Raw genomic sequence first — 18469 nt, forward strand, 5'->3', positions numbered from 1 at the left:
CGATCAAAACAGGTAACATTTTTATTTAAATTTTTATCTTCAACTATTTGCTAAGAGTTCTTATTCCCAAATAAAGTAACAGATGAAAATGGCCAAATACACGTCTAAACCTAAAAAAAAATTAACAGCGGTTGTCTCCTTTCTTGACATCCAGTCAATGAAAGTAATATGATCTGATTTGAATGTTCAAGGACAAACAAGGATAAAAAGTAAAGTTCCTTAAAGCATTTGAAGTTTGTTTTGTGTTATTGTTAGGTTTATCCCGTGTCCAAAAAGATACAATAACAGATTGCATTCCCCAACAAATTTCACAAATGCATACAAAATGGTTAAGGAACATAAAATTTACGTGAAAAAGGCATCAAAGATATTTAAAGTGTCAGATGCTACTCTCAGAGATAGAGTTTTGCAAAAGTTGACCCAGACACAACAGTTTTTTGAAAAAGTCCGGTGTTATTGTGTTACTGTTTATTATATTGTTCATTTTGTTATTAGATATTTTAAATTTATTTTCATAATTTGCTAAATTGTGCAATTCGTTATTGTTAGCACTATTGTCCATTATAAACTATAATGTTTAGATTGTTTTGGCCTCAAAGTTTTGTTAATATCTGACGTCACGACTCTAGGACCAGGTTTCAAAATGGCCTTTTCCGCTTCATGGTGCTTAGACTGCTCACTTATTTATTAATCAAATAAAAAAATAATGAATACAGTGTGAGTTTTACGAAGAAATAGATGTACTTTAGGTGTGTTACATATTGTATTAATAATTTAGTGTTACAATTTTCATTAAGTGATTAAAGGGGCAGACATTCTTAGGGTAACGACTCATGGACCTCCGAGGATACCTTTAAATAGCTAAGTTAACAATTGTTTTTGTTCAACCCTGAAGTACTCCAAGGTGGAAGACATTTACAATTTATCAATAAAAAATCTTGTCAACGATTTCTGCAAATTCAATGTCAATTGATTAAAATGTAGAACACCTGCAAATTTTTTGTTCGCTTAATAAAAGAGATCACCCAGAAAATTGATTACCAATAGCGTGTTAGATCAGCATAGCGATTTCGATATAAAAATTGACACGCATTGATCGACAACTCTGCGAATGAAAGTACTTTCGGTTTGAAAGTATGCAATGGCTTCCTCGAAGGAAGAAGAAGCACCCTTAGCAACGGATATAAGAACGACATGTCCGATCTGCTTCGAATCTTTCAAGACTCCAATGATTCTGCCATGTCTTCATACGTTTTGTCATAAGTGTTTGGTGTCATATATTCTTTCCACGTGCAAGACCAAAGAGACTCCGGTGGGATTTCCCTGTCCACTCTGCAGACGTTTTGTCCCCGCTCCGTCTTTTTCATTAGAGCTTGACAAATGGTCAGAGCATATTCCTGTCAAGAAAACAATTCAAGTGCTGATGGATAAAGGAGATCAACTATGTGATGCATGTCAGCGGGAAGACGGGGATTCAGTGGCCAGTGATTGGTGTGCATCTTCCTCCGAATCCTTGTGCGCTGTGTGTGCGAAAGCTCATAAAAGAAGTGCAGCTTCTCGAAATCATACGTTGGTCCTAATAGCAGACTTAAGTAAAGTGTCTGGGGGATACGAAAGTTTAGAATCTGCACCAGTGGTATGTCAGGAGCATAGTAAACGAGTGAAATATATCTATGTTGATCACGAGGAACTATGCTGTACTAAGTGTGTGTGTCCAACAAACACAGGAAATGCAATCAGATTGATGACTTAGAAGTGGCCGCAGAGAGTCTCCAAAAGTCGGAAAAAATAAAAACTTTATCTGAGGAAATATCTCAATTTGAAGGCTCACTTGTGAAAGCTAGATCTGATGGAGAGAACACCATACGATATATTGATGATACATCAGGCCAAATTAAGGAAGAATCCACGAAGTTAAGAGACAATATTGTGAACCATGTAAATGCCCTTTTAGAGAACCATCTATCTGAACTGGTTCAATCTGCTAGGAACACAGGCAAAGATTGGCCACCTTTGTAGATGCAGCGTCCGACCGATAGTTATTGATGACTCAGTATTTCCACGCTTTGGATTTTTCGGAGAAAACGCCTGCATCTGTTCTTGTCCAAGACTACAACATGATCAAGAGGCAATTCGAACACGTAACTCAATCAGGTTTTTTCCAAATTAAAATAAAACTGCAATCAAATATCAAATAAAAAAAAAGGTCTTACAGGTATCCTGAGGGTCACAAATTTTACAGATCTGAAGATAAAGATGAAATTTGTTCCTTTAAGAGGCATTGATTTTACAAACGCAGAAAGGAAGTTCGTCTATGAACTTCCAGATTCAAGCGGTGAAATTACCGGTGGCTGCTTTGTAGAAAGTGAGAACATCATTTTAGTTGATCACCATTCCAATCAGCTATTGCATTACAGCAATGCAGCCCTTATTCGTACAGCAAAATTGGATAATCAGCTTCAAGATGCAGTTTTCAAACTACTTCTCGACTTCTTATTTGCAAAAAAACATAAATCATGGGGATTCATCGGAAAAATTAACCTTGACCAATTTGAAGGCAACAAAAATTATATTGCAAAAGAAAAGTTGTCTGTTTACGGCTTAGCGATATCTAAGGAATTTTTATATGCTGCTTGCTCAGAAGTTATAATCAAATATGATCACATAGGATGCATTGTTCAAAGATATTCGGTCAACAAGAATACTTTTTCGGTAGCAACAAACAACAACAATGAAATAATCAGCTCTAGTTGCGATACTCACAAAGTTACAGTCATGAGTAGTTCTGGAGAGAAATTATATACGCATTCTAACATGTATACAGGTGAGTGCTCCATTTTGATTGCTTGTCGCAGACTAAGATATCCACAAGGACTTGATGTAAACTTTACAGGGAACATATTCGTTGCAGGCAAAGGCAGCTATAATATACACGTGTTAACCCCTAAAGCTGAGTTACTGAAGATTTTTGCAATTGATTCCGAATCTCCACCAATTAGCATTAAATTGAAGGAAAACTCTAACGTTTGCTTTGTGGGGTTTTGTGAAACAACAACAAAGGTGTATGAATTTCAAGAATTTCAAAAAGATGCTATGTGAAAATTAACTGCTTCAGTCAATCACAAAGTTCCACATATTTTGACGTGATGTTAAACCACAGGTTGCTTTCAGTTATAGTTATGATAAAAAAACTAAGTATATTGCTAGTTGTAGTTATGGACATAGGCTTTTGGAACATTTTGTGCATTCATTTATTTTCAAGAACATTTGCACACAACTTTGTCTATATGTACATAAATTCGAGTGGATTTTTCGTGTGATAAAAAAGTTATATTTTCATTTTAAATATCATTTTTCTGCACAGAGCAAATGATTTGTATTTTGTATTTTATTATAGTTAAATAATGAAACAATCTAAAAAATATTTATTTCAACAGAAATTTGATATAAGATATATTTCAGCTATTTATTTATTAAACTCTGAAGATTTTAATTAAAATGATAAGTTATACCTTTTTATGAATAACTAAAATGCACAAGACATGCATGCAGAAACGTGCAGATATTTCCTAATTTTACTTTATGTGTATTTTTAATTGCAAAGGGGCATAACCTGTTCTATCTTTAGTATTTTTAGTGTCTCGTATGTCTTTTAAGGCAGGTTGCCAATAATTTATCTATTGTATCTATATATGAAATTTTGCCTATAATATTGGCATATGACACTTAAATAAACAATAAATTATTACTTACCTACTTCTTTACTTGTGTAAGTTTCTTCTGAGTTACCCATATACGTACAAACAATAAATGATTCATTTCCTTCTTTTGTTTTATTGTATTTTGGTTACATGTTAAAAACAAATAAGCAAAGAACTTGAAGCATTGAAATTGATTTTTTAGCCTAAACTTGCCTAAACATTGTCCCAAACTTATATATGCCAAACGGGGCATATTTTTTTCATATGAACGTTAATTAACCAATTAAAAGAAGTCCTACACATCTGATTAATAGTCATGATCAATATCAATCGTTATATCAATCAGTGAAATGAAATAAAGTTGAAATAATGAAGTGCTGCTAATTAAAAAAAATGATAATACATATGTATGTCTTATCATGACAAGAAGATAATAGGAATAGTGAATAGAGAAAAGCAATAATTTACCATCGCTGCATAAGATTTAAAATGTTAAATTCATATTAAATAATATATATAGTTATATAGATTGTCAATTCGTATTACATAACATAGAGACGTAATGCATATTAAGATAATATATAGTTATATACATTGTCAATTCGTATTACAAAACACAAAGAAGTAATGCGTTTTAGGTTTGAATAGGACTTTCTGGTATACACTGCTTCAATCAGCTAGAGTTATCTTTCGTTATCATAATATACTAGTATGATGTTTTTGTACATACAGTGCATGATTACTTAAACTGCCGTAGTTTATAATTTTTAAGAAAAGGTTATCGTATTTTTCCCTAATTGTAATAAATTTACCTCTGTAAAACAGCTATAACAGTCGAGAGAGAAATTATTAAAGGAATGATCGACATGTAATATCATTTGTCAGCTCTGTTTATTTAATACGCACAGGGGCCAAGCCCGTTTTAACTACATTTATGATTACATTGAAATCAATGTTAAAACGGGCTTGGCCCCTGTACATGTGGTAATACGAAAGCATTACGCTACATGCACTTAACTATATATAGCAGCGTTTTGGTGATTTCCGAATTTAGAAGGCGAATTACACCTCCAAAAATATTCTTACACATACGTGAAGAAAAACGTTATTTGAATCATTTGGTATGTAACTGTATAAATGTAACTGTATAAAATTAATGTATCATTTTCGAGGTAAACGGATAAGAGTACGTTTTTAGAAATCTACGTGTAATTAAAGATTTAAATGAAGTTGCCATTGCATAGTAGATAAAATTGTGCAAGGCGCAATGCGTGCGCAAATAGTAGAATTTACCGAAAGCCTCGTATGGACACAAATGTGATCTTTCCATCAAAAGAGTCTATGGCCTAAAACAACAAAAACCAAAAACGTATTGTCATGTATCCCTACACATTGACATACTTTTAGAGGGGGGGGGGGGGGGTTAATAGCATCGGGCATAGAGGAGGGAGAACTCTCTTTCAAGATATTTGCCTGGGGAAAAGAAAGATTTTTGGAGAGTAAGAACGAAAATAATGGAATGATTGTGCCGATACTTAACTATGACTCTTCTCGAATTTTGTTTATTTAATTTGATCAACCTGTGCGTGCACAGTTTTTCTAGTTTTTAATCTTTAAATAACCATTTGCTAGAACAATCCAATGGTGAAATATTATTTATAAATGTATTCAAATATATCATATTCATGTATTGTAAAAAAAAAAATATGGTAGATAAATATAACTTGGCCCATCATTAATCAACAAGCTTCTCATGTCTACTGCGTATAAAAAAAATCAACAATCTTTTCGTTTATTCCACTTAATAAATTAATTACAAGTCTATATATAAGGACAATTATATATCCAATTTACGTACACCTGAAAGACAAAGGAGAGAAATACTTTTTAAAAAGAAAAGCTAATTTAAGAAACCAAACTCGTTATATACTTCTTATATATATATATTATATTGAGAATATTACATTTAAATTAGTAATATGTTGACGTCAATTCTGCGGGCGTTTTATTAACAAGGATTACCCCCCCCCCCCCTCTTCTTTTTTTTTTTGGGTGGGGGGAGGGGAAGGGGACGGGGTCGCCGGATGAAATGATTTTGTGTTAAAAAAAAACCCTGTTTGTTTAAACGCTTTACTACATGATTGATTCAGAATGTCTTACAAGGAGGACAACCCCTACCCCACCACACCCCTCCCACCCCCACCCACCGACCCCTCCCCCACTTTTCTTCATGTTAGATCTAGATTCATTCAGCGTGTACTGAAAATTCAGTCTGATGAAAAATATGTCTCATCAGGAAAATAACCTTTTATTGAAACATAAAGTAGAATTCGTTACAAATTGAATTTAGAAGCAGATTTGGTAAGTTTTTGAACTGAGCATGCATCATTTCCTTGTTTCAGAGGGATACAGAGAATGGTTGCTTCTAAAATTTCATTAATATTATTCTAAGTATTTAAGATGCATGTAGTTCTGGTATATTATAGGTTTGCGTATAAAGTTTTTTTTACCGTATATCATACATATATGGACCTTTTAATGAGTCGCAGACATCAAGATTGGCAAGGGTATACGTGAGATTTCTTGTAAAAAAGCAATTAAGTTTTTATCACTTGGAGTCTGTTCTTTAATGCAAAAATATATTTAAGCAATAAGGAATCATTAATATTCTTTGAGTATTATGAGGTGATAATTTCGGTTGGGGCGTGGTCAAATCCAATAAAGGCCGAAGGGCTATATGATACACTGTAGATTAGACCACGCTCCAACCGAAATTATCACCTCATAACATTTAAGGATAATTCCTTATTACTTATATTGATATTATTTCCAATTGGTACAATTTAAAACAACTTTATTTTAAAACCACTATTTTATGTAGCACATGCTATATATAATTAATTACTATCCGGCGCAGCGAATACCGTTTTTCGGTTATACCATAAGACACGCCCATTTTGTGTGACTCGTGTTTTATGAAATTATTTGGTTTTAGGGTTCAAAATTGATTCATAATGTTACATCACAGACAATGACAGTTGAAAATGTAAATATATATAGGTACATTGGGTTTTAATAAATTTTCAACTGTTGTAAAGCAAAAATCGTTGTAGATGTTTACAGGTTTCTTTATATGCTAGTTTACTGAAATAAAAAGGATTTAAAATGTTGCTATACTAGTTATCCGATAATTATGCTCATCATCGGGATTTTGTGAACGCATGGATTAAAAATTCACGTAGGTTCCGAAGGGGTGGAATATGATGAAAAATATGACGATGGCAGGAAAATATGAAGTTGTATTGCCCTGGCTCATGATTGTCTAGAACCAACGAAGTACATGTATAGTGATATTCTCTCTCTCTCTCTCTCTCTCTCTCTCTCTCTCTCTCTCTCTCTCTCTCTCTCTCTCTCTTTCTCTCTCTCTCTCTCTCTCCGTAGATGCAGTCATGCAATGTTTATTTTCACGTGCTCTTATCGTAGGCTTTTGATGAAATAATTTATTCCCAGCTTGTTCTCACAAACATTTCTCCATTTTTCATTTTCTTTTTGATAAATAATGATTATATTTACTTTATATATCCGCAGGTTTCTTTATTCAAAACGTGAAAGGTAAGCCCTTCGTTTATTATTTGTATACCTTCTTTTTTTTTTAAACCTTTGCCCCTTTCAAACAACAAATGTATCTTCAATGTGTGTGAGAATATCTCTCTCTCTCTCTCTCTCTCTCTCTCTCTCTCTCTCTCTCTCTCTCTCTCTCTCTCTCTCCATCCAACTAAAATATTCTATGATTACGTGTACATGCAATTTAATCTTTTACACGAATCTAGATTGCAAGAAAACCAGGTCGTAAGAGTATGCATGAAAACTAATATTCGATCCCGGGGGACAATCGGCCTTAATCCGCTCCCCCAAGAGATCGGGTGTTTGACCGGTAGCGTATCTCATTTCACGGTCACTTCTCCTCAGAGCACAGGCAATCATCAACGCATCGTTATAGCAGCAACTTTCTATTTGTTTTGAAAAATAAGAGAACATCTCCTAGCCAGTTTTACTTGCTGATGACCTGCAAGCCTGTTACTCGCAAATGCGCTCGTTTATTGCAAATTTCTGCATTGGAACATCTTCTCATGCATGCATGAATTTCCATTCACACTCTATGAATTATGCTATGATGAATTGCAGAATTAATTTTGTAGATTTTTTGCTGGGTTAATATTATAATGTAACACGCAATGATAAAATTAATAAACAATGGTTAGCCCGACTCTCTCTCTTTCTCTCTCTCTCTCTCTCTCTCTCTCTCTCTTAAAAAAAGGAGAAAACATAATAATGCTAAAACATTATGAATTTAAGAGACATTATACGATAAATACCGTTGCCATGACGATGACATTTGTTCCGTGGAACCATCCATTGCTTCCCGTTATTAACTAAATGACCTTTTCGTGGCGGTCGGAGGAAAATAACGCGGTGGATAATTATCCCCAATGATGGTTTTAACAGATTCAAATATCACACGCAAAAGCAGAGTCCAGTGATAGGATGTTACGGAAGGTTTCGGGCTTTATCGCAACATTAAAGCATATTCGGAATGTACATACCGTGTAATTACATATCCACGTGTAACTTCATATAATGCCGAGTTCATGGAAATCTGTGCAGTTGGTGAAAAAAATATCGACAGTTATCTTTTGAAAGTTGAATATTTTTTCTGTTGAGCTGTGAATGCGGACGACGAGATGATTTGGTAATGCGACGTCATAGTGACGAAATGCGAAGGAATCTAAACGAAGAGGACCCACGCTATTCCGACGAAAACGAATATAGTTCAGGATCATCTGAGGATACCCACACATCCAAAGCCCGGAAAAGGAAGCCACGAAACAGTTCCGGAGGAGAAGACAAAAACAGTGAATTTAATTTCGACGGGACGCCCGTCCCCAAGCAGCGAATGGCTGCGAACGCTCGGGAGAGGGACAGGACGCATAGCGTCAACACCGCCTTTGTGACGCTTCGGACGCTCATTCCGACGGAACCCGCGGACAGGAAATTATCCAAAATTGAGACACTGAGACTGGCTACGAGTTACATAGCTCACCTGAACACGGTGCTGATGGTGGGTTCGGACTGTGTGGACCAGCCCTGTATCAAACACCAGGCCATGATCCGAGGCGGGGTGGATAATCTACCCAAGACACTGTGTACGTTTTGTCTCAGCGCCTCCAAAACGAGACCGGTAAGGACATGTTTAAGTTATTTTTTTTATATTTCACATTAAGGATATAAAAAGAGATAAGAGATAAGTGAATATTTTTACGTTACAAAATGAATGGACAATTTTAGATGTAAAAGAAGAATCAGATTTGAAAAGAAAATATTTAAGAGTTGAGAGAGAGAGAGAGAGAGAGAGAGAGAGAGAGAGAGAGAGATATTAAATGAGGATGAAAAATTCTCCACCTCCTCAGGAAACAACGGATTGCGAGAATCATTAAAACAGGAAGCAGAATGCATTCACGAAGCTTTTTGTATGATTATGTTTTTCTATAAGCAAAAACATTGAAAAGTTATAATAAGATATAAAAGTTTTATGAAAAAAAGAAACAAACTAACAACTGTACTCATTTGTAGATAGCCCGAGACGATAAATATTACTGAAAAACCAATGAGTAGCTAAAAAAATATTGATATAAAAAATTAGAAAGAGAAGAATATAATATGTGTCCGCAGAAAACATCTGTCCAATAATTAAGAAAATTTCAATGTTTTGGGGGGTTTTCTTTTGTTTGTTTAAATTATTAATGAACATGATATATATTTTACATGTACATATTTTTAATATGTGCTTGAAATATGAAGTGCTCATACAACTTTACAGAACTTATTTCAGATACAATGAAAAATATTTAATTTTTCTATTTAAATAATACTACTAAAGCTGTAATCATAGAGATGAAAGAAAATGATTTATGACAAAACTCTTTAAAAAAAAAATCAATAAACTTGTCAAAGATAATTGAAAATTGTGGACTGATAAAATGAAAATTAGCATTTGTAATTTTTTTTTCAATAAAGCGCAAATTTTGTACGGTAATCACCTTTAACCTTTTCTTCTATAGCTGTAACAAACGTCACTGAAAGAGGTAATTAGGATTCCAAGGAGATTTCTAATCCTGTTTACACAGTTATAAAATGATATGTGACTCGTAGACATGTACGGTAGATATAGATATGAATATCTGAAGATGAACGGAAATAAACGTAATTGTATTTATATTTTCAAATAAATTGGTAAATTATTTGTTTTTAATCAAATCACGCTTAGCTATTTTTGGCCACAGTGCTTATCATAATACAGGTTTATATATTACTTTTAAAAAACCCCATAATAATTCATTTGTTATATTTACCCATGGAGCATCTATACACTTCCTAAGATCCTACTGTACATGTACATATTACAATCGTTATGGTTTTTTTCTGTCGATTTCTTTTAATTCTAATTTAAAACTTATATCTAGAGCAAAAATTCCTACATAGTATTTTCATTAAAGAGTTAAAATTGCTTTATATTCACGCCAGCATCATGAAAATATTTGATTCTCTTCGCGTATTCTCGCGAGATTTCCCGGGGTCGGGATCTGTGGCGAGACAAATGAAAACTCTGACCTGAGGGAGAAAGTTTAAACAAACTATTTAGTTTGTTTAGGATACCGTATCCTTCAACAGGCCCACCGAATCAAAACACGACCTCTTACAATCTACATGATGGACACGAAGCCACGCTCGCTACTGCACATTTCTAACAGATCTAATAAATATTGTTATATAGCATGATAATCGGTAAAAAAATGGATGTAACTATTGTATTTAAAATAGAAGTCTTCAAAACTAACGTACAGCTATTCTACTACCTTCCGATAAAAAAGAAGAAACAGTAAACAAATTAAAAGGTTCAATTATATGATACGAAACAAAGCTAAAAAAAAAAAAAAAAAAAAAAAAAAATCAACAACAACAACAGAAAAGCTCAAACAAAACAAGCAAAAGACAAAAATGTTATGGATTAAAATCGAAGTAAACAATATTTATATTTTACTTAAAAGTATGCGTATCTATTTAATTGTGCATATCCGACGATGATACAAATATGATATGATCGAATAAATGAAACTGGAAAAAAAAATATAAATAACAATATGATTATAAAAAAATAAATATCATTTTTCCTTTCTGAAATTTCCCTATCTTAGCAACAACAAAAAAATACATATATTAAAAGGTAAAATATGATGAAAAGTAACAAACATACACAATCAATGCGTAATTTATTAAAACTATTTCAATCAGCTTGTTTTGAATTATGAGCATGCTTGAAACAAACGATTTGGAGAGTACAACGGGTTTTCCTCAATCCCACGCTAGTGAATAATTAAGTGAACAATTGCTCTGACCTCTAGTAAACCCTGCACAACGGATTCCGTACGTCGATTCTCCCACAGCTGTCTGCGGCCATTTCAAAGATCATTAGTCAATGGCTGGCTGCATGGGAAGGTCTTTGTTTTTTCCGGGAAATATGATGTCCGAAATAACGTTCTCAAACATTTTCCGTTGACCGTTAGATCATGTACAAATGTGTCCAATTTAATAATTTGTAATTGTCTAACCACCTGTAATTTAAAAGAAATTAATCGTAATATTACAATATTTTCTATAATTAGAATGTTGATTTGATTTTATTAATTATACGATGCTTTATGTTTTACTTTTGGATACGGTAGCATGATACCTTAATTTTTTCTGAAGTTTGCATACCGACGCTAATTCTATTATTAAAATGTAGGCCTACATACTAAAATTATTATATACATAATGCGAAAACCAGATTGTCATTGAAGCGGAAAAATATGACGTTGATAAAGTCTTGTAAGCTGATAACTGGCCAGAAAAATTACCTGAAAAACTCACACGTGGAAGTGCGCGTGCATCAGAGATGTCTATATTGCAGACAGCCACCTGGTGGGTCTTAGTGTTACGTCATTCATTTACGTTCGCAGATTTGTAAAAGACATGTAAATGTAACTTAGTACATGTATCTATCAAAGCGCAAACTTAAGATACATGCACCTCTAGCTCGCTCTCACTCACTCATTCACTCATTCACTCACTCACTCTCCCTCCTTTTTTCAGATTCGTGGAGACAGCTGTATGTATAAGGACACCAGACACGCCCCCTCCTGCCGACGGTAGACCCACGGTGCCCGGACTGCCATTATTTATTTGTATATTGATGAAGTATTATTGAAATAAAATTTAAAAACTTATCAAATTGTTAGGTGTTATGCGATTTCTTCCACACTATTTACGTATCAAGGAGTGTTTATTTTAATTTATTTTAAAATTAAAAAAACAAAAAATTGCCGTAAACAAGGTTTTTGCTTTACACTGCACCTGATAATTATAATCATAACGTCTGATTACTAATTAAAGTTTTACAAGTCATTATCACCACTGTCAATTTTACCAAGATGTCGTCAGTCTGATTTCGTAGGTAATTTATTATTTTATGCTGCCTTATTTTCTCTGGTTAAAAGCGAAATAATTGAACAAATGTAAGTTGTGAAAACTCTAGACGTATAGGAATAATAGGATGTCATTTCTTTCGTCTATGTCTGTTGATTACTTAAATCTGACTTTAAATTTGAGAAAATGTTTTTTTAGCCTAGATGGTGCACAAGCCAACTTGAAACCTATAAAAAGAACAAGCTTCTATTTACACAGTTAGATATAGGCTGTCGAAAGTTAATTCTATGTTTAACGTAATCCATGAGCGTAGGTTTAGGATAAATTGTGTTTTAGAAAAATAAAACAAAGCCCTAAAAATGGCCACAGATACATATATATCCAGCCCCTCTTAAAATTAGACTGCTGCAGTACTGCTGTATCCTTCAAATTTAGACTGAGGTGTATTATCATCAACTCCGCTACGTAAAGGCTGTCCAAAGTTAATTCATGCTAAACGTAACCCACGCATGTTGAATTGGTTTAAGAGAAATTATGTTTAGAAAAAAAAACTCCTGTAGTAATTCAATCTTTACCATTAATTTTACTAAAATACTGTAATCTGTAGAAACTCACCTTCGCTAGCCAAGGATTTTCGGTCAACTCTGCTCTACATAAAGTTTATGGGGAGCAGAGTGGACCGAAAACCCTTGGCTAGCGAAGGTGTAGAAACTCGAAATGTTAATAACATATTTAAGACTATATAGATTAGATACTCAATGGGATTATCAGAAAAGATCATTATGAAAGAAGTAACCTACATGTGGATTTAATACTCACTGTACATGTATTAATGTAATTATAATGGAAACAAATTATTTGTTTGAAAATGTTGTTTGTTTTAATTTTTTATCGTCCTGCCTTGTAGGTTTGGTATTTTGAAAGTGACGTTAAACGTAGATTTAAGTTTGGGCGGCCTGAATACTTGGTGTAACATAATGAGGTCTAAAAATGGTCTAAAATATCGACACACTTGGGATTTGCTATTTACGATCTGGATTCATCATTTATCCGGAAATTCCAAGTGGGCATAAAAAGCCCGGATCGACGCGGTTCCACTACATAACAATTCCTATTATGCTTATTACTCGCATCAGGACACATTTTAAGATTCTCAGAAGCGCACCACATAAAAATAGTTACATGTAGCGTTTACGCAACACTTCTAATATCATTGTTATACAATTAATGCATACCATTGATGGAGTCAATAAGATAGGTTCCCCGTGACCAAGTCTATTACGAATACAGAATATATTAAACATGACTCTTTAACAATACTGAATTTCATTACACCATTTGCTTATTTTTATAAGAGATATATATTTAATCTTTAAAAACAATAGTTATTGTCAGACACACAGGATACACATCTGTCATCAGGCACGTAGCATCGTTTTTGAAAGTGGGGGGGGGGGAGGGGGCAGACCCATCAATTTATTTTTCAAAATTTTTCAAAATTTAAAGAAAAAAAAAAAAAAAAGGGGGAATTTAAAGTTTCCAAAATCTTCAAAATCCTAATCCGTGGGGGGGGGGTTGCCTCAACTTTACTCCCAATATTTCCTTATTTTCATATCAATTTTTTACTAACTTCCAAAAAAGTGGGGGGGGGGGGGGGGGCCAACTCCATTATAATTCACTTTTTTATATGTAAATTTTAAAAAATTTGTTCCTGCGAGCAAAAGTGGCCCTGGCCCCCCTGATGCTACGTGCCTGGTCATGCAGTCAACTTAAAGGTAGCTGAAAGGTTAAAAAAAGCCTCCTAAATGTAGAGCCATCCTTTGAATTAGTGGAACATGGTTAATGCAATGCATACTGTGTTGGTGTAGCCAATCTGTTAGCTAATCGTTCAATTTAATAATACCAGAGACCCTAACAATGAGTAGAAGTGTGTATATCATGTAATCCTGTGAAGACGGAAGATTTAATCGGGGTCTTTAATTACACTATAGTATGCATTTATAAGAGATATCTTATGTTTAATCAAATGCACATTGTAATTGTTCAAAGCGGTTTGGATTACAAATCTTTTTTTTTCTCTCGTGTCGAAGTGCATGTGGAGTAAAAGACACTTGATACGAAAACATTGTGCATGCCTCCGATTTCGATAAAAGAAAATTAATCAAGATGTGACCCTAACGAATTCAAACTAGTACAGGTATACATTGTGGTGATCCTTTGACGGACACGAATCGCCCGGATACCGCCTGGACCAAACTTGCACGCGCCGTGACGTATGTGTCATCTATTCCCCTGCCCGTTTCCGAAAATAAAAAGACCTGCTGTATCTGTTTATCATCGTTTACAATTATGAATGGCGGTAAATACTGGCTTTTTCAGACGGGTTTTCTCTCTGCGGCTTCGTTAATGACAAGCATCTATTATAACAAAGAGAAACACTAAAAAGTGATCGAAAAAGGAGAGAGATTGGGTCACATACCCCAAAAATGTACATTTAGGAAAATCTTAAAAATATAAAAAAAAAAAAAACGACAAAAAAATTGTCTAAAAATTAAAAGGAGACTGAGACAAATTGCACAGCTTTCCGTAGTCAAATCTAATAAAGCTCAGCGAGCTTTATGACAGGTTTGACCACGTTCCGACTGAAATTATCACCTTATAATATTCAAAGAATGATTATTTATTACTTATATTTATATAATTTAGTACAATGGTACGATTAAATGTTAGAACATTGACATATTAATGCGATTCTTAATTTTTTTTACAATTATCTACACCCAACTTAGACCACAAAAATACGTCAATTGAATCTATTTGACTGTACATTGCAAAAATGATTCGTAGGGCCTTTAAATCCACCACTTCTTAATGTAAAGCAACCACGTGATAGCAACGCTAGACCCGGAAGAAATAACACCAGTTTAATCGCCATGTTGGAATCTTGAGGTTTGTAGTCTGTTTATAATTTTTATTTAGTCTGTACGAAAATGGAAGATAATGACATGTGCCGATTCTATCACAGGAATCGACTATTTGATAAGTAAATGGCAAATAAGTCTTAAAAGAGCAAAATATAAAGCATGCTAACTGGTTTATGTTAACGTTAATATTTGAGAGTTAATCTGCCAATCATATGAATCCTCATTAATTCTTGATTGAGAAGGAAATTCATTGATTGTTCTTTTATCAGAGCAATCTTATATACCTGAAAAGGTGTCTGACCATGGACCCTAGGACTTGGGCCCAGGATGTGTTACGATGTCGTCTCTGTGAGACCCCGAGTCCTCAGATGTACTGTGACATTTGTAACTTATACCTATGTAAAGCATGTGTGGAAGAACATCTCTCAGATCGACCCAACGAACACAGCGTGATACCGTTTCTAAATCATTTATTCCCTAATTTATGTCGAATTCATTCCTCAAAAGAATGTGAACTTTTTTGTGAACAATGCGAGAAACCCATTTGTGTGAAGTGTGCTTCTTCCAAAGAGCACAGCGGCCATGGGTATGTAGGCATGGTAAAAGCATTAGATAGCCAAAAAGCGGTTTTAAATAGAGATTTACAGGAACTGGAGAAATTTGTTCTTCCAAAATATCACGAAATTGCAAAAATTGTAAATAATTTCCCAGTTGAAAAAGATATAAAAGAAAACATCCGGAAATCGACAGCGGCTATCGATAAGCATGGGGATGAATTGCACAGAGAAATTGACAACATTATCAAGCAGATGAAATCTGATCTCGACAAAATGTCCCAAAATATTGAAGTCCTAAAAAAACACAAGAACAACCTTACAAGCACTATTTCTGAAATCACAAAGAGCATTGCTGATCTGAAGAAATTACTCAAATGCAGTTATACCGATTCTACCCGTGTATTTGCTTACAAATCCAGAAATGCTGAATTCAAAAGACTTCCACCTAAACTCACAGTTTCTTTGGCAGAATTTTCACCTCAGGTTATACAACCAGAACAGCTTCATAAACAGTTTGGTTCCCTTTCAGCTTTCTCTATCGGAATAGAGGAACATGGCTACACACTGGAACTTCCAAGTGCTGAGTCCTCTCCTGTACACAAACCGATCAATGATGAGCCACGGATCATCACAGTAATAAAAACCGACTACGGAGCCAAAAACAAATTATACAGTGTGTCCTGTCTAAATAACAAAGAAATATGGACGCATGGACATGACAAAATACTGAGACTCTATAGCATGTACGGAACATTATTCAAGTCCATCAAAACCAAACCAGGTAACCGACCACAGGACATAGCAGTGACAGGAGAAGGGGATCTGGCTTACACTGCTTACTGGGACAACACTGTGAACATTGTGAAGAATACTCAGACACAGATAGCTATAAGACTACAGGGTTGGAAACCTCACGGTATTTGCTCTACCTCCTCTGGTGACCTCCTGGTTGCCATGGACAGTGTTGATGACACAGAAACAAAAGTTGTGCGCTACACTGACTTCACAGAAAAACAGACAATCCAATTCAATGACAAAGGACAACCTCTTTTTTCTACTAGTAATCGTTACTATAAGCACATCAGCGAGAACAGGAACCTAGATATATGTGTGTCCGACCGTGACGCACGCGCAGTAGTGGTTGTCAATCAGGCCGGGAACCTCCGGTTTACCTACACTGGTTATCCCTCTGCTACCAAGGAATCATTCAGACCTGTTGGTATCACAACAGACAGTCATGGTCAAATTTTGATTGCAGACCGTGAAAACAACCGTATCCACATCCTGGATCAAGACGGAAAGTTCCTCCGCTACATTGACGACTGTGGTTTAGACGGTCCATACGGTTTATGTGTGGACACCAGAAACAACCTCTTTGTTTCCGAGAGTGACACGGGTAAGGTCAAGAAAATCGGATATATGTTAACGAATTGTGAACAGTTTATGCCACAAAGAAAATAGTGATTTTATAAGACATTAACTGAACTAAAAAATGTGCTCTTACATGATTAAACATCAAAACTGTTAAAAAAAAACCAATTGCAACCTTATTGTTATTAACCTGTGTCTAAGTGGTTTGAAAGCACGATATGTGGTATTAAGATCTGCAGAATGGATGTGTTTTTGTGATTGTTTATTGGAAATGAATTTTTTTAATTTCAAATTTTTCTTGACATATTTAAATTGTTTATAATGTTATGCATTAATAAGCAAATCAGAATACTAAAATTTAAATTGTCTTATACGAAATAAAGCAATAATTCAGTTTTAATTAACCCCCCCCCCCCCCTTAAACAAACTAACAAAAAGATTTCAAAATTGATATAGAAAAATCAAGAGCGTATACCTTTTTTCTGTGAAATCATTCAGAAAAAGATAGATATTCATTTAAGTATTGTATTGTTTATTTGCTAAAATTCATTTGAATAATAAGCAGTTGTAACATGTACAAATTTATAAAGATATTACGCTACACTTTATCTGAGTACATTCTATGTACACTCATAGGAAGAGCAACCCTATAAATCAATAAATCAAATAGTAATGTAAATGAAAATAGTAATAAGAAATTAATTGGATGTACTAGAAGTCTGGCACTCCCGTTTTTGCCTGCTTCACGCAGATACATTGCGTGATGGCACAATTGTTTGTGATTATGAATGGCATAGAGTTGAACTAACTTAAACATATAAGGGCGAATATAGTAGATAAAATACACGTAGACATATAGACAAGTAATAGCTTTAAAAAAAAGATTGCCTGACTAAACAAAATTAGTCATTGGAAGCAAGCATGTATCAATAGACTATCTTATTAGCAATGAATTTTAATTTTCGCTGCTGATCATAAATTCTTAAATGGAACGTGCAGATTTAAGAAGATATTTCAGTCTTTCCTGCGATCTATGCATATACATCACCTTAAATTAGATTAGTTTATTTTAAGAATGTACATATATCAATTAATTGCATTTAACCTTAAATAAAACAGTCAAATTTTCAAATTGTATTTGTTATATTAAGATGCAAATCAACTGCAAGGCATTTTTTCCTATTTCCTACCATAGGTAATAGGAAAGGATATTCAAGCACGTAGCATTGTATTTAAAGGTGTGTTGGGACAGTTTCAACAAAACATTTTGACAAGCAAAAAAGGGATGAATTCTCGAAATCATGAAAGAAAATCCTAATTGTAACTTCAATATAATTTAATCAGAATCCATCGTTTTCAGTTTCATTTATTATATAGATATATTATTTGTTCC

The 18469-nt window shown here is 34.2% G+C and overlaps 2 protein-coding genes across 2 annotated transcripts; both read left to right on the forward strand.

Annotated features, from left to right (window-relative positions):
• The first annotated feature begins 8219 nt into the window (after positions 1-8219).
• Positions 8220-12030, forward strand: LOC105327693 (transcription factor 15). Its single transcript, XM_011428302.4, has 2 exons — positions 8220-8940; positions 11892-12030. The coding sequence occupies exons 1-2, from the start codon at positions 8455-8457 to the stop codon at positions 11949-11951; spliced, it is 546 nt and encodes a 181-aa protein (XP_011426604.3). The 5' UTR covers positions 8220-8454; the 3' UTR covers positions 11952-12030.
• Positions 12031-15091: 3061 nt separating this feature from the next.
• Positions 15092-17480, forward strand: LOC105327692 (tripartite motif-containing protein 2-like). Its single transcript, XM_011428301.4, has 2 exons — positions 15092-15173; positions 15418-17480. The coding sequence occupies exon 2, from the start codon at positions 15451-15453 to the stop codon at positions 17164-17166; it is 1716 nt and encodes a 571-aa protein (XP_011426603.3). The 5' UTR covers positions 15092-15173; positions 15418-15450; the 3' UTR covers positions 17167-17480.
• The last annotated feature ends 989 nt before the right edge of the window (positions 17481-18469 follow it).

Source organism: Magallana gigas, chromosome 10 (genome assembly GCF_963853765.1).
Source record: "Magallana gigas chromosome 10, xbMagGiga1.1, whole genome shotgun sequence".
NCBI lineage: Eukaryota > Metazoa > Mollusca > Bivalvia > Ostreida > Ostreidae > Magallana > Magallana gigas.

Coding starts and splice junctions, on each gene's coding strand:
- LOC105327693 (XM_011428302.4), top strand. CDS start 8,455: ATGCGACGTCATAGTGACGAAATGCGAAGGAATCTAAACGAAGAGGAC. Junction 8,941..11,891: donor GCGCCTCCAAAACGAGACCG/GTAAGGACATGT, acceptor TCCTTTTTTCAG/ATTCGTGGAGACAGCTGTAT.
- LOC105327692 (XM_011428301.4), top strand. CDS start 15,451: ATGGACCCTAGGACTTGGGCCCAGGATGTGTTACGATGTCGTCTCTGT.